Source organism: Hyla sarda, chromosome 1 (assembly GCF_029499605.1).
Source record: "Hyla sarda isolate aHylSar1 chromosome 1, aHylSar1.hap1, whole genome shotgun sequence".
Lineage (NCBI taxonomy): Eukaryota > Metazoa > Chordata > Amphibia > Anura > Hylidae > Hyla > Hyla sarda.
Genome location: NC_079189.1, coordinates 395,859,264 through 395,876,219, shown reverse-complemented (window position 1 = coordinate 395,876,219; position 16,956 = coordinate 395,859,264). Strand labels below are relative to the sequence as shown.

Below are 16,956 nucleotides of genomic sequence, written 5' to 3'. Positions count from 1 at the left end.
ATAGTAATTAAAGTTATAGTTTAAAAAGGCCTTCCAAAAATGAAAGAAGCAATCTGATTGGTTGCTATGAGAAACTGCACCACTTTTCCTCTACACACGTTTTGATAAACCCCCCCATGGTTTTTACCTATCGGTATATATAAAATAATGCAGGAGTACTTCCAGTGATCACAAATGTATCCCTGGATCAATAAATCCTTCAATGTATTATCCAGTAACATTACAATGGTACACTTCAGAAACCAGTTGCACGGGTATAATGTAATGTTATTTTTCAGTTTGGTACGCTATCTGCACTGATTTTTTTTTTTAAATGTATGTTTCTATAGACTGTGAAAACTATTTTTCAGGATGTCACGAGGCAACATTAAGATCTTAACATTCTACTATACTATGACCAAGGCCATTTTTACTATATTCACTGTTCCTAAACTGTATTTTACCTGTATTGAAAGTTGCCAATCCACTGATTGGTGCAGGAATGCCCTGACCAGGCATTAGCAAGGGTGTGAGCCTCTGGATTTGAGGGGTCATAGTAGCAGGACTCTGAAAGTTGAGAATCTGTGAGGCTGGTTTGCTTTCAGGAACAGATGCTGCCCCTCCACTTGGGTGAGCATCCCGGTATCGACTTTCTTCCTTTAGTTGCTGTTGTATTGATACTCTCAGTCTTGCAATATGCTGCCGAGAGAATATGTGGGCACGACATGGGATGGTAGGCCCATATTTTACATTGCAGTGTGTACATTCTGTAGGTTGAGGGCCTTCATTTGTAGAGGTTGTACCAACCAAACCCTGTAATTTGGCTTTCTTTTCTTTGGCTCTTGCATTCTGGAACCAAACTTGCACAACTCTCTTCTGCAACCCAATTTGTCCCCCAAGGCAGTCACATTCTTGCATGCTTGGAGTACGATATTCAGCGTAACAGGCCTTTAGTATCCGTAACTGCAAGCTACTCATTTGGGTACGATAACGTCTTGCTCCAGAGGAACCCAACAATCCTTCAGAATTATAAGCTCCTTTACCAGGACTAGAAGGTCCGGGATCTGAGCTTGATGAATCACTTATGTCTCCTCCTTGTGGACTGTGCATAAGGGATTCCATGTTTTTTGTGGCTCCCTTCTCATCTAAACATTTCTGGCTGTTGGTACCTTGGTTCTCTACAGTTTGGTTCTCAGTAGTTTGCTGCTCTGAATTTATGACTTTAGAAGAATCAGTAGTATCAGGAAATGGTGGAGTTGACGTTTTTTCTGGCTCAGAAGCCTGCCCTCCTGATGTCTGGGCAGAAACTTGCTGACTAGCTGAGGAATGCAACTTAACTTCTGCAGCTGAAGACAATAAAATTGGTGGTGCAGGCTTAGCTGTGAATGAAGCCAACAGTAAACCTTGTGAAGGTTGTGAAGTGCTAACAAGGCTGGAGAGTACTTGGGCTGGATTAACAAGGCCAGTAAATGTTTGGTTTGGGTTCACTAAACCAGATAAAGCTTGAGGTGGGTTGACAAGACCAGGCAGAGCCTGAGAATTGGTAAGATTAGTTAAAGCTTGTGAAGGATTAACTAGACTAGGTAAAACTTGTGTGGCACTAAGTAATCCTGAAAGTGCTTGGGTTGGATTGACCAGAGGTTTTGTGACTGAAGTTATTGTACCACTACAAGAAGCTGGAGGTTTTGGCAATATTGAAGAACACGTAGCTTGCACAGTTGATGAACTCGATTTTGCAGGTAACTGGGGCACAAGTTGGTTTGAAGAAGCACTATAATAGTAATTTACTGCCTCTCGTTTGGATGCTTCATTTGGAGTATCATCTTGCTGCTTGGGACCTGAGACAGATGATGGTACCCCCCCTCGGTATTGACCTTTACGCTCACGGGCTCTTGTGTTTTGAAACCAAACTTGAACTACTCTCTTCTTTAATCCTACTTCAAGAGATATGCGCTCTAGAGTGCTTCTTGTGGGGTTAGAGTCTTGCAGATACCATCGATGTAAAATATCAAGTTGTTCTGGTAATATGGTGGTCCTTAAACGCTTGTCTCTAGGAGGTTCATCTCCACCTTCACTACCAGTTGGGGACAGGCTTTCTTCCTCATGTTTTCGTTTTCTTTGACAGGTCACATCACCAGACCCAACAGGGATAAGGAGAGAGAGATCCATCAGTGGTGCTGACAGATGAGTACTACCTAGTATTGATTTGCTTTGGTTCTGATCAGCTGAATTTGTAAGGTTGGATGGTTCATTCTGTTCTGCTGGTTGATCAATTTGATCAGGTTGTTGTATATTTTCTTCACTCACTTTAGGTGAATCAATATTTCCTTTAGTGACAGGAGCCACGGGTTCTTGTTCTTCACTATTATTACTTTGCTCATTTTCTTGCTTTTCTTGCTCACTTTTGATTGCTTTCTCTTGGTGGTCAATAGGGTCAGGCAAAGGCTCTGGTTTTGTTTTAGTTTTATCACATTCTTCTTCCTTTTCTTGTACTTCAGTTGTTTCTTCAGTGTGATCATAATAGCAGATTTTCAGATGACGGATTAGTTGAAATATACAAGGTAGAGTAATACCACATTTACGACAAGGTGGTATTTTACTATTGGCAACAGGACGCTCACCTGGTTGACCAAGATGAAGAGGAGGTGAAGGAGAGGTCCCGGATTCTGCAGCATGTTTTCGGGCTTTCTGGCGAGCATTTTGAAACCATACAACCACCACTCTTCCAGAAAGACCCAACAACTCTGACAACTGTTCAACTTCACTATCTCTAGGGTAAGCGCTGGATTCAAAAAAGCTGTTCAGGGCTTGGGTTTGAAATTCAGAGAATTTTGTTCGTGAGAAACGACGATGACCCAAGCGATCAAGGCGTGAGCTTTCATCTGTTTCTTCATCCTGATTTTCTTGAAGAATATTCTCTTTTTGTTTGTACCAGTGTCTGATAGTTGCGGGTGACAGCCCAGTTTTATCAGATACCCACATGATTTGTTCTTCAAGCAAAGGCCCTGGAAAATCAAATAGACTTTGCAGGAAACTGAGCTGTTCAATTGTAACACCATGCTCAAGTATAACTTCTTGTTGCTCCAACTCTTTAGAAGCATGAGAATGCTGAGAAGTGACAGAAAAGTCCAGTGGAGTAACTGGTATATCGGAATTAGCTCCTGAAGGGTTATGACTATCATAGCTACGACGAAAGTTGGCAGCATAACGGCTCAAAGCTTCAAAAGGAAGTAAACGCTGGTGCATGTGCTCTTCATGTGTTTTAAGGATCAATCTGTTTGAGAAAATTTTACCACAAGTACCACATTGTAGTTTCTCAGTGGAAGAAGCAGTAGTTAATGTATCAAGCGGAGGAGCAGGAGGCCGTGGCTGAGGCTGAGCCTGGGAAGTCACTGGCTGCCTTCCCTCATTGTATTGTGTGACCAACTCAAAGCCAAATTTTTCTAGCAAAGCTCGTGCTGCAGACCCTGTTGGGTCTCCAGAAACCTTGGAAGAAGAATCTGGATTTTGTGACGCACTTGTCTCTCCAGTTGCCGCATCACGCTCATCTGGCACTTTTTCATCCTTCTCACTTGCTTGTCTAGGAGTTGCACTGGGCTGATCTCCTTCGTCTTTGACAGGTGGAGGCTGCTGGGCACCCCCAAATGGCAGTAAAGGAGCTGAATTCCCATCTCCATTGACTTTAAGTTCTTGAAGGTAGAATGGAAGAAGAAGTTGCTGCTGTTGACGCTGGAGTTTCAAAAGGGTTTCAGGTATCAGTGGAAATGAGGGAAGTAATGATGGTGCAAAAAGTGGAGAAGGCTGAACGAGAGGTGGTGGCCTAGACAAATCCATTGAAAGTGGCATTGGTGGAGGAGCAACAGTAGTAGGTAAAAGCGGAACTCCCATGCATGGTCCAAGTTGCTGTTGTCTCTTTTTTGTAACATCAATTCCTTGTGTATCTGCTGTTTCTCCTCTAGTATCGGTAATAGTCTCACTTTTAATTCCAGAGTCTCTTTGAGGCTTTTCAGATGAAGTCTTGGAAGGATCCTGCTTTGAGCTTCTGGACCGGGTCTGGTGCAAAACAGAACGCATGTGAATTTCTAATGTTGAGCTTTGGTTGTATGATACATGGCACACTGTGCACTTGTAAGGTTTGTCTTGCCCTGTCTGTACACCATGGCCTGTGGTTCCTACTCCTGACTCGTTTCTGGTAGAAAGGGAAGGGTCAAGTGAGGCTTTACGCACTTTGTGCAAGTGAGATACTGAATTGTAATGTACAAGCAGAATATTTTTTTGGGTAAAGGACTCTTTGCACACTACACATTTATGAGGCCTTGAAGGATCCATAAACTTATCCATAGCAAAATTGGCAGTTTTTCGATACGTAGATTGTTGAGGTTGAGCAGGTGTGTTTTCTTGAGAGCCCTTTCTATCCTCCTGCTCCACAGTATCTACTTCTCGGCCTCGACTTTCACATGCTTGCTGAATCTCAGATTGACTGAGCTCCGGATGATCCTTCTCTAAGTGTGTTCTTAAGTCTTGTGAATTTTCAGAAGTCACCGGACACAAGGGGCAGGAAGTTTCATCTTGTGCTTTCTCACTATCTGTTACAATGTCAGCAGCCTCAGCAGGGTTTGTAGAAATATCACCAGGGGATTCTGGAGGGGAACATTCAACTTCACCTGTGCAAGGTAACAAAAGATGCAGTTCAAGAACAGCTAGCATTATCTATGTTTCAATCAACAAAATATCTAAGCACAAAGAATGGGGGTGGGGGTATTTAGAATGGCATTTTATACATTGTCCAAATACAAAGATACAGTGAAGTAAGGTGTAAGAAGTGAATGCCTCTTAAAAAAAATTGGCTCATCTTTGACTATACCACACTGCAATAATTTAGCAATTTTTTTTAGTAAATGTGTTAGGTTTCGGGAGGATGTTCCCCCACCACCTGCCCACCTTTCAAAAACCCAGACAGATGCACATTCATGCATGAATGAGGCTTGAGCAAAAATATGCAACTTTTGCACAACAAAAAACTGGTGTACAAGGCAAAGTAAACTTCCTCTATGAGATGTGGAATCAAAACAGCAAGGAAATTAGCACAATAAAGAAAATATAAAACAGACTCCACTTAGTGGCTATGGGAAACAATACCATATTTCTGTTTAGAGAATTTTGACAAGAAAAATACAAAATGATGCAGCATTATTCTTAATGGATAAGAGTTCAATATGTGCATGAAACTCACTAGAAGGTGTGTTCTCTGTGACAGGCTGGTCGGGTTCCTCTATTATTCTCACAGGAATAATTCTGGTCCTAAAAGTTATGTTAACTTTCTGTGCCTGAAAAACATGATATAAAGTAACATAACTACCACAAGCATAACTTTAATCTCCTGAGCTGTAATGCAAAATAATGCAAATATAACAACCCCTTCATGTGCCATTTATAATACTGGTGTCTTTTCATGTGGCCAACTAAGGCACCAGGATCTTTAGCCCCCTCAGTAGCTATGTCTTTAATAAGTTAAAAACAAATTTGTACACAGCGGGGGAGATTTATCAAAACCTGTCTAGAAGAAAAATTGAGTTGCCCATAGCAACCAAACAGATCACTTCTTTCATTTTTCATAGGCCTTTTTTAAAATGAAAGAAGCAATCTGATTGGTTGCTATGAGCAACTCAGCAACTTTTCCTCTGGACAGGTTTTGATTGGTTACCAATCAGATTGCTTCTTTCATTTCTGAAAGGCCTGTGAAAAATGAAAGAAGCAATCTGATTGGTTGCTATGGACAACTCAGCCACTTTGGACAGGTTTTGATAAATCTCCCTCATATTCTCCATTATATACCATTTGATGGAACAAACTAAACTTTATGCCATATTGTCAGGTTGCTAACCAGTTTTTTTTTTACTATATCCTACAAGTTATGAAGGTTAAAATATTGCAACTTAAACCTTCAATTTTATGACTCTGTTTTAGTAAAATACTTACCACCTGTAACAACTTTTCTACACATTCAGACACTACATTGTGTCCATGTCCCAGGTGCCCTCTCAGATTTCCAGTTCCTGTTAACTGTTCCTGGCACAATGGGCAGCGAAAAGTAGGCTGAAGGGCATGCTGAGACACAGCATGACTGTGGACCTGTTCTTCAGAGGGGCTAACATAAGCACAGAATGGACAGCAAAAAACCTGAGGTGGGGGGGAAACATGTACAGAAGTTATATGTTTTTTTAAATACACGAAGATACAGACAAGACAAATCAAACAAATTAAAAATGGATAATATGTTTGTATTTACCTATATTTCTTTTTAAATGCATGCAAAAAAAATCATATATACCTTAAAGGGGTAAAACTATTTATTTTAAATCAACTGGTGCCAGAAAGTTAAACAGATTCATAAATTACTTCTATTAAAAAATCTTAATCCTTCCAGTACTTATCAGCTGCTGTTTACTACAGAGAAAGTTATTTTCTTTTTGAATTTCTTTCCTGTCTGTCCACAGTGCTCTCTGCTGACACCTCTTTCTGTGTTAGGAACTGTCCAGAGCAGGATAAGTTTTCTATGGGGATTTTCTCCTGCTCTGGACAGTTCCTGACATGGCAGAGGTGTCAGCAGAGAGCACTGTGGACAGACAGGAAAGAAATTCAAAAAGAAAAGAACTTTCTCTGTAGTATACAGCAGCTGACAAGTACTGGAAGGATTAAGATTTTTTTAAATAGAAGTAATTTACAAATCTTTATAACTTTTTGGGACCAGTTGATTTAAAATAAATTGTTTTCCACTGAAGTAACCCTTTACAGGGACGATAACACAAACAGTCCATCCAAACATGCATTATCAATATCAGGTCAGTGGGGGGGGGGGGGGGGGGGGGCTTGAGGTTCTCTATTTATCAGCTGACTGAATGAATGGCGTTGCTCCACCGTCCTTCATAATGTACCATACGTAGCTCTTTAGTCTTGGTAGGGAATGTGCTTGGTACTTTACATTCAGGTGTATGGGACTGAGCTGCCCCTTCAGTCAGCTGACAAGTTCCAGGAGTCAATCTTCCATTAACTTAATATTAACGGTGGACTAGTCTAAGGATAGCCATCAATATTAAAACCCAACAAGTGGGAGAAGGAGTTGAACTCTGAGGTCCCAACCCACCTTTATCCCATATATTGTTCTCGTTCATGACCAGGTCAAGACTCAGTAAGTACGATAAATAAATAAAATAACCATAGTGCATATAATAACCTTAAACTGTTTAAAATATGGTAATAAAATACAACAACTACAGTGAAATTATCAATAAAAATGTATTAAAAAATGTGATTTAATTTCCCTAAATTGATGCGTGTGGTAGAAAATCAATAAAAATGTCCCCACCATGAGTGACTTTCCTCATCACTAAAATGCCAACTGACTATGTACAAGCTCGTGTGCTCATTGAAAGGACATTTTAGAAGGACCAGTGGTCAGGCATGAACATCCACATAAGCCATCATTGGATCCTTTATGCGGCCATTTTCATTATTGTTGGCAGCACATCCTGGGTTTTACACTGGATAGTGTCAACTAAACTATGAGATCAGCCAATAAAAGTTTACATATGACAAAAATCGTCCCACTCAGCCTTTCACCCCATGTTAAAGGCTTAAGGCCTACAATAGATGGCCAGCTTTCCATACATATCATTTTAAGTATAAATCCTTATTTTATATTTCCCATTCCTTTTGACTACAATTCCGGCTTTGGCTCAAAAACTGCAGTGGTTGTTTTCCAAAAAAACACCAGAAAAAAATACTCAAAAATGTCAGTTTGTTTTGCAATTGAATTGTTCATGTTATAGTTTATATTAAGGGTAAGGTCACATGTGGCCTATTTTGCTGCATATTTGCTGTTGTGTATTTTTCTACCTGGGTAGCAAAATTATCTGCAGAAAATATGCAGCAAAATACGACACGTGTGACCCTACCCACAGGCGTAGCTTGTAGATTCTGGGCAATGTTAATTTACTGCAAGCAGCGCTTTTCCTGTGAATGAAGCTACTTCTGAGCTTGTAAGAGTTTATTGTGCGGAGGGGCAGAGCGGTGACATTTTCTTAGGTGTGTTTACAGCCAGGAGAACAGTGACTACCTGAGGATGCCGCACCACTCCAGGTTCTAAAAACAGGAGAGAAGGCGCTCCATAGGGTAATACCACCGGAGATGGGGGGAGGGGAGAGTAAAAGCTAATTTTAAACTGCTCACCCTGGGTGGTTGTGTAGCCTCATACACAACAATGGAAATCCTGGTGTGGATTCCACAACGTATAGGTACAAGACAAGGCTTCAGTATAGGGTGCAGGAGTACATCGGCGCTGAACGGACCCAGGACACAGCAGGTAAGAAAGTAAAATCCAATTTATTTGATGCAACGCGTTTCGCTGCGCAAGCACAGATTCATCCTGCACCCTATACTGAAGCCTTGTCTTGTACCTGCACCACTCCAGGGACTATTTACAGCTTATAAGCATATGGCACAGGACAACTTTGAAACCTTTTTGTCACTATCGCTGCCAACCCTGAGGACATAGAGACATAGTAAGCAAGATGATTTCAACCTATATAACCTGTTGTAGGGTAAAATCTGCGGATCCCTTTTGACAAAAATACAACAAAAACATTCTGGCAAACTCTGCTGAATGCTTTATTATGAAAGTATACTTATGTAGACACATTGGCCCACATTTATCATTGAAGGTGTAAGTGAAGCATTTTTCTACACCTTTTTTTTATATGCCGGTCACAGAGCATTTGGTACATTTTGTGCAAGTCACATTTTCTGAAATTTCTCTCTTCACATACACCAAAAAGCTAAGCTAAGTCTGAGCTGGTGTCGTTCTAGAGACTTTTCTGCGGCTTTGCGCCCTTTTTGCTCCTTTTCACAAAAAGGCGCAGTTGATAAAACCCTTCCATATCAGTGGATTGCCAAAATCAGCAAAAATGTGTAAACCAAAAGTGAAAAAAAGGCGCAAAAAACCCTGCTTGCTCCTTTTTTGCCCCCTTTTTAGACACAAAAAATGATAAATGTCGGCCATTGCTTCTAGGGGAGAATGGCTCCTTACATATAGAGACTAGAGATGAGCGAACTTACAGTAAATTTGATTCGTTATGAACTTCTCGGCTCGGCAGTTGATGACTTTTCCTGCATAAATTAGTTCAGCTTTCAGGTGCTCCCGTGGGCTGGAAAAGGTGGATACAGTCCTAGGAGACTCTTTCCTAGGAATGTATCCACCTTTTCCAGCCCACCGGAGAACCTGAAGACTGAACTAATTTATGCAGGAAAAGTCATCGACTGCCGAGCCGAGAAGTTCGTGACGAATCGAATTTACTGTAAGTTCGCTCATCTCTAATAGAGACCTTAGAGAAAATTCATATGGGATGAAAGTGAAGATTTATTCTTAGGATTTGTGCTGCACATATCCACAGCAGTAGACAGTCACAGGCAAGTGGACGAATATTTAACACATCCATTGTCTGTTGCCAATTTGTTGCAGATTTTCCCTGTTGAATTCCCAGGGTCCTAATAGTTTCATGTGAAGTAGGACATACATTTTTCCTGCAATAATTTTATGTTCACACATGTAAACACCACAGCAAAGCTGGGTAGTACATATGTAAAGCTCTACCTCAGTTTCTATGAGGGAGAATTATCAAAACCTGTGCAGAGGAAAAAGTTGCCCAGTTGCCCATAGCAACCAATCAGATCGCTTCTTTCATTTTGCAGAGGCCTTGTTAAAAATTAAAGCAGCAAGCTGATTGGTTGCTATGGGCAACTGGGCAACTTTTCCTCTGGACAGGTTGTGATAAATCTCCCCCTATATGTTGGTCCTATACATTGGTTTCTATAAGTTAATGGGGGAGATTTATCAAAACCTGTCCAGAGGAAAAGTTGCCAAGTTGCCCATAGCAACCAATCAGATTGCCTCTTTCATTTTTAACAAGGCCTCTGCAAAATGAAAGAAGCGATCTGATTGGTTGCTATGGGCAACTCAGCAACTTTTCCTCTGGACAGGTTTTGATAAATCTCCCTCATTGTGGTGTTTCACACAGGTAGCTCTAAGTCAGTGGTCTTCAACCTGCGGACCTCCAGATGTTGCCAAACTACAACTCCCAGCATGCCCGGACAGCCAACGGCTGTCCGGGCATGCTGGGAGTTGTAGTTTGGCAACATCTGGAGGTCCGCAGGTTGAAGACCACTGCTCTAAGTGATTCTAGACCTGCTCCTATAGACATCTGTAAAGATGCACAGAAACATTTTTAAAAAAAATGTGACTGTATCTTTAACAAGCAGCTTTATCTTGCAGTTTTCCCCATGGACTACAATGTATGATTTTTACTGCGCCAAAATTCACACAATTTGGTGCAGAATTTCTGCTGCAGAAACACTGCAGATTTTTTACGTGTACATTTTGCGGCAACATCTGCATAGAAAACCTGTTACAGTTTCCACAATTTAAGCCCATGTTGACATGTTCAGGATTTGCAACAGGGAAAATAGTCTGAATTTTCAGTGACTAAGGGGGAGATTTATCAAAACCTGTCCACAGGAAAAGTTGGCTAGTTGCCCATAGCAACCAATCAGCTCGCTTCTTTCATTTCAAACAAGGTCTCTGCAAAATGAAAGAAGTGATCTGATTGGTTGCTATGGGCAACTGGGCAACTTTTCCTGTGGACAGGTTTTGATAAATCTCCCCCTAAGAGTGGATTTGCACTTATTGACAGCTTTTCAGCGTGAAATCTGTATGAATGATTAACTATCCATGGTATGGCTGATATTTTCTGGGGTACGTCAATGGGGCATAAAAAAACTGCATTCACCGGCACTGCTGGCAGATCTAAGCATACATTCCTGCTATTACATGTATTGTACTGTTATCTGTCAGCCATAAATCCAACACATCTGAATGTGACAACAAGTCTAAATCACGCTAGATTTGACTCCCCTTTTTGACAATGATCATACGAAAAATGCTACAACAACAGCAATTTGAGCACCTTGAGATTTCGATGCTAAAGATATGAGTGCAAATAAATTGCATGCAATGTTGTACAGCCAAAGGAATTGGTGATGTCAGGCTACACATGGGCCAAAGACTAAGGCCTCATTCACATGGGTCAGCACTGATGCAATTATTAACAGGAGGGGACCCAAAAAAGGTGAAACAATTAAACACTTAAAGGGGTACTCCGGTGAAAAACTTTTTTTTTTTTTAAATCAACTGGTGCCAGGAAGTTAAACAGATTTGTAAATTACTTCTATTAAAAAAAATCTTAATCCTTCCAGTACTTATTAGCTGCTGAATACTACAGTGGAAATTCTTTTCCGTTTGAAACACAGAGCTGTCTGCTGACATCATGAGCACAGTGCTCTCTGCTGACATCTCTGTCCATTTTAGGAACTGTCCTGAGTAAAAGGAAATCCCCATAGCAAACATATGCTGTTCTGGACAGTTCCTAAAATGGACAGAGATGTCAGCAGAGAGCACTGTGCTCGTGATGTCAGCAGACAGCTCTGTGTTCCAAAAAGAAAATAATTTCTGCTGTAGTATTCAGCAGCTAATAAGTACAGGAAGGATTAAGATTTTTTTTTTTTATAGAAGTAATTTACAAATCTGTTTAACTTTCTGGCACCAGTTGATTTAAAAAAAATAAGTTTTTCACCGGAGTACCCCTTTAAGCTTCCCACATTGGCTGAAGGACAGCTTTGTCTGGCTGACACCTGTTTCTCTGAGCCATGTGTGTATGTTTTTTTTCAGTGGGGTGAGATGAGTAAGATTTTGCCAGTTGCCTCTGTCAGCAGCTTATCTCCTGCATGAACAAAGTATCGGGATGGTTGAAATCCAAGGTGCCCAAATTTTCTTCTCCCAACATCAGTCATTGGAGGCCAGTCAACCCCCACAGACATTATAGGGTTAAGGGCCTCTTACGCAAAGCACATTTTTGCTAAATGGTCCTATATCGAATGACTGCTGAGGCTGAGCAGCCCTAAAGATCTTTAACAGTCAGCCACATATCTCCCGATGTAAGCAGGCATATATACAGCCGGCAATGATGTAAGGAGTATATAAGCAATACAGTTATTGTTTGTGCAGCCCTACAATGATAGAGGTTCCCTTAACAACAGCGCTTGTATCGGCCACCTAAGAGGACCCGTAGGCACATTAGATCAAAGATAATACTTCAAATTTGCACTGTGTAAACTTGGCCTCACAAGCAAACTGGTACAATATGTTCAAAAAACATAAGCTGGTATCTGGAAGATGAGGAATTGGTTTCTTAGTTAAAACACAATACCAAGTGGAACAGTCTAAATGACACTATTTTACTGAAAAGCATTAGGCTAAGTCTCCACTTGGTTTTTTGCACTGCGTTTTTAGGGATTAAAGAAACGCCTGAAAAATCACCAGTGCAAGTGATGTCAACATGCGTTTTTTCTCGCGTTTTTTTTTTGCGTTTTTTCTCGCGTTTTTTTCATTTGTGTGGAAATTGCACCTTGGCGTTTTTTTTTTTAGTACCCAAAATTTCTTGGGTACCAAAAAAAAAAAGGATGCAGCAGTGATGGAAATTTTTTTATTAAACACAATGTATTTATTTTATAACCCAATTTTTATTATTTTTTAATAAAGTGTGTGTTTCACTTTTTTTTTTAAATACATTTTTAACATTTTTTATGTAGTACTACTACTCCCAGCATGGAACAGACTGTTCCATGCTGGGAGTGATAGTACCTGTACTATAGACATATATCGTCCATAATATAGCAGAGAAGCGAGCGGGTCTATACATCGCACGCCTCTCTGCACTATACTCCGGCCACTGATGTCAACAGAAATTCATATTTCCCACCCAGAGCTGTGATTGGCCGGATGGTTTCAGCCAATCACAGCTCTGAGGAAAAGATGAATGAATGAGTGGCCAGCCCGGAGTATAGTGCAGAGCAGGGATGCGAGCGATGTATACAGTCGCTCCATCTCTGCTATAGACAGGAAGGTCACAGAGGGTGTCAGTAGTGACATCCACTGTGATGTGTCCTTAAGCAGGCACTACTACTCCCAACATGGAGCACACTCTGCTCCATGCTGGGAGCTGTAGTACCTGTATTAATAGACAGATCGCAGCAAGTGTAACTTCTGACACCCGCTGCGATCTGTCTATTAATGCAGGTACTACAGCTCCCAGCATGAGGCAGAGTGTACTCCATGTTGGGAGTAGTATTACCTGCAGTTATGGAAAGATCACGGCAGGTATCACTCCTGACACCCACTGTGATCCTCTTGTATAATGTATAGATGCAACGGCCGCTCTCCTATGGTCCCCTGCACGGCCGTATATATACACATGTTCCTATTTCTCACAGAGAGCTGTGATTGGCTGGAACCATCTGGCCAATCACAGCTCTGCGGGAAATATGAATAAGTGTAAATATACGTCAGGGCAGGGGACCATAGAAGAGCGGCCGCCGCATCTATATATTATACAGAAAAATCGCAGCGGGCGATCTGTCTATTAGTACAGGTAGTACTACTCCCATCATGGAACAGTGTGTTCCATGCTGGGAGTAGTAGAAGTAACTAAAAAAAATGTAAAAAATAAACCAAAAAAGTGAAAAACACACACACAATACATTTTTATAATTGTTGGCTACATTTTTATTTCCCCGCACACATAAATTGGTCCCTGTTTAAAAAGTAATAGTTTTTGTTTTTTTTCAATAATATACATTTCGTTAGATACAATTTTTTCCTTCACTACTGTATATTTTTGAAAAAAAATTTTTAATGGTACCCTACGAAATTTTATTAAAGACAGCTATCTACTTCACTTTTTTGGAACGCTAAAGTACAAAAAAGATTAAAAACCGCCTGCAAAAACACCAAAGTTAAAATCCACATAGCGTTTTTCTTGGTGTTTTCTCACTCCCATAGACTTCTATTGGAGCAAAACGCCACGATTTTGACAAAAAACGCCGGTTTGAGGGAACTACAGCGTTTTTGTCAAAATGCCAAAGAGCGGAAAAAAACGCAGAAAAAGTGAAAAAACGCCAAAAGGATTTAAAAAACGCCAAAGTGAAAAAACGCAAAGTGGAATTCGAAATTTGCGATTTCTCATTGACTTACAGCTAACATCTGGCCGCAGCGTTTTTTGACAAAAAAAATGCCATGCGGCAGAATTGGCGTTTTTCTTTGCGTTTTGCAAAAAAAAAAAACAAGTGGAAACTTAGCCTTAGTTGATGGATATAAGAAACTTTCCAAGACCATAAATAGCTTTAAAAGACAACAAAAACAGCAATCCTGTTTAGGGCAGTGAGTGAGTGACTGTGCACGGGCAGAAATCTTATGACAATTTTGAAGGGCTGGCAAACTGATAAGATGCACACTAATGGATCTAGAAATAGCTTACTGCCGTGCTTTTCAGCTAAGGGTCAGGGCCTCTGTAGTAGCATGGCAGTATAACCAAGAAGATAGAAGGGGAAGAAGACTGATTCAAACCCCAACAGGACAGATTATTTGCAACATCAATAGTGACACATGGAAGGCAATGCTGAAAAGTGATTTTTTATGCTAGAAACATAAAAAATAAAGTTATTAACAGCTTTTGGTATACATATGATTAGTAGGATGTACTGTTTATACTTGAGTATAAGCCAACCCGAATATAAGCCGGGGCCCCTAATTTCACCCCAAAAACCCAGGAAAGATTATTGACTCGACTATAAGCCTAGGGTGGGAAAATACATCATCCCCCCATGTAATCATCCAGACCCCCGTCATCATCCAGACCCCCGTCATTAACACCCCCGTCATCATCATCCTGTCATCATCCAGACCCCCGTCATTAACACCCCCGTCATCATCACCCTGTCATCATTCCCCCCTTCATCATCACCGCCTGTCATCATCACCGCCTGTCATCATCCCCCCCTGTCATCATCCAGACCACTGTCATCATTCCCCCCCTTCATCATCACCGCCTGTCAATCCCTTCATAAGTGGTCTTAAACCTGCAGACCTCCAGATGTTGCAAAACTACAACTCTCAGCATGGGAGTTGTAGTTTTGAAACAGCTGGAGGTCCGCAGGTTGAAGACCACTGCGGCCTTGGTCATCATCCAGACCCCCCCCCCCCCCCCTTAGTTTTCTACTCACCTCCCCTCTGTGGGAAGGAAGGGTGAGCTGTTCCGGGCCATCTATGCTGCAGGGACCATCCGGTGAGGAGGGTTAGTCGTTCTGGGCTGTCCATCTTCACCGGGAGGCCCTCTTCTCCGCTCCGGCCTCGGCCCCGGACTAGTGACGTTGTCGCACAGGGACGTTCATGCCCAGGGACGGACGTCGTCAAGGCAACGTCACTAACCCTCCCCACCGGACGGTCCCTGCAGCATAGATGGCCCAGAACAGCTCACCCTTCCTACCCACCGAGGGGAGATGAGTAGAAAACCAAAGGTGGGAGGGGGGTCTGGATGATGACGAAGGCCGCAATGGTCTTCAACCTGCGGACCTCCAGGTGTTTCAAAACTACAACTCCTAGCATGCTGGGAGTTGTAGTTTTTCAACATCTGGAGGTCCGCAGGTTGAAGACCACTGAGAAGGGATTGGCAGGCGGAGAGTTCACTCAAGTATAAGCCGGGGGGGCGTTTTCAGCACGAAAAATCATGCTGAAAAACTCGGCTTATACTCGAGTATATACGGTAATAAGATACCTATGTATGTCTGAGTTGGTAAAAAAAAATGTACCAAAAATTGTGGCATGCATTATTACATGCTGTATTATGGAGGTATTCTCCCTTAGAAGTATTGCCTCTCCAACCTGATCCACACAGATTGTTGCTGCTAAAGGCACATCTAGTCAATACTGAGGTGGAGAAGACTTGTGTAGTTGATCATTTTGTAATAAATGCAGATCAACTTAGTTTTAGCTACAACAATTTTATAGATTATAGAGTTTTTTTTATGTTGATCAGTGTGAATAAATCTGATGGGGAGTGGCTGCAGGACCTTTACAGAGGATCTTTCACCTCCAACTCTTCCCACACACACCCCAGATTACAGAAACCAGATCAAAAGAAACCGATTCCAAATCTGTGTTTTTTTTTATTTCTATTTACTCACTTGCATCCCATTGCTCTGAACCAGGAACAGGACATGTACATTTGTACAGAATCACTAGGGACAGCCTCAGATTTCTGATGCAGATCCTTTAACAAAAATACATGCCACATTTGCCTATGGCAAATCCTGAAGGCCTGAACGTACCCTTACTGAAGATGAACAGTTAATTTTTTTTTGGAGGAAGATTTTTGTGTTTTGTTGGATTTTTTTTTTTTTTTTTTTTACAGAAGGCCTAGTAAAGACTATGTAAATCATGGTTCTGCCAAATGCTTCAGAGACAGAACCCCTCTGTGCAGGAGCAGTTGTGACTAATAGAGGGGCATCTACTCCTATGATGTCCATAGTGCACGTATTGCTGGGTTATTTCTAATTCAAAATCATAAAATATTGTAAAAATTTGTGGTGGTCAGACTTCTGGGACCCTTCTGGCCCTGAGAATAAAAGGGCAGAAACGCTGCTTTTGCTACCCTATTTTACCCCACATATCGGTGCTGCCAACAACTGCCTGTGCAGAGTACTGCAGCATTGTCCCTTTCAAGTGAATAGGGCTATGCTACAGTCTCCTGTGAAGAGTGTGGGTGGGCGCAGTGGAGAATTACAGTATTTTTCGCCATATAAGACGCACCCAATTTTAAAGGATGAAAATGTAAAAAAAAAAAAAGATTCTGAACCTTCAACCTGCGGACCTCCAGATGTTGCAAAACTACAACTCCCAGCATGCCCGGACAGCCGTTGGCTGTCCGGGCATGCCAGGAGTTTTAGTTTTGCAAGTTCTGGAGGTCTGCAGGTTGAAGACCACTGGTATAGGAGGTAATACTCACGTGTCCCCACCGCTTTGGACTCGTCACC

At 41.5% G+C, this 16,956-nt stretch overlaps 1 protein-coding gene across 2 annotated transcripts in view; it reads right to left on the bottom strand.

The window, feature by feature from the left end:
• The window catches only part of ZFHX2 (zinc finger homeobox 2), an 86,992-nt gene that overhangs the window by 13,673 nt on the left and 56,363 nt on the right, over nt 1-16,956 (bottom strand). For both annotated transcript variants that reach the window (XM_056526436.1, XM_056526428.1), the window contains exons 7-9: nt 5,959-6,159; nt 5,213-5,306; nt 444-4,643 (exon numbers count right to left, since the gene is read on the bottom strand). In XM_056526436.1, the coding sequence (XP_056382411.1) occupies nt 444-4,643; nt 5,213-5,306; nt 5,959-6,159 (4,495 nt within the window). The remainder of the gene's footprint in view (nt 1-443; nt 4,644-5,212; nt 5,307-5,958; nt 6,160-16,956) is intronic.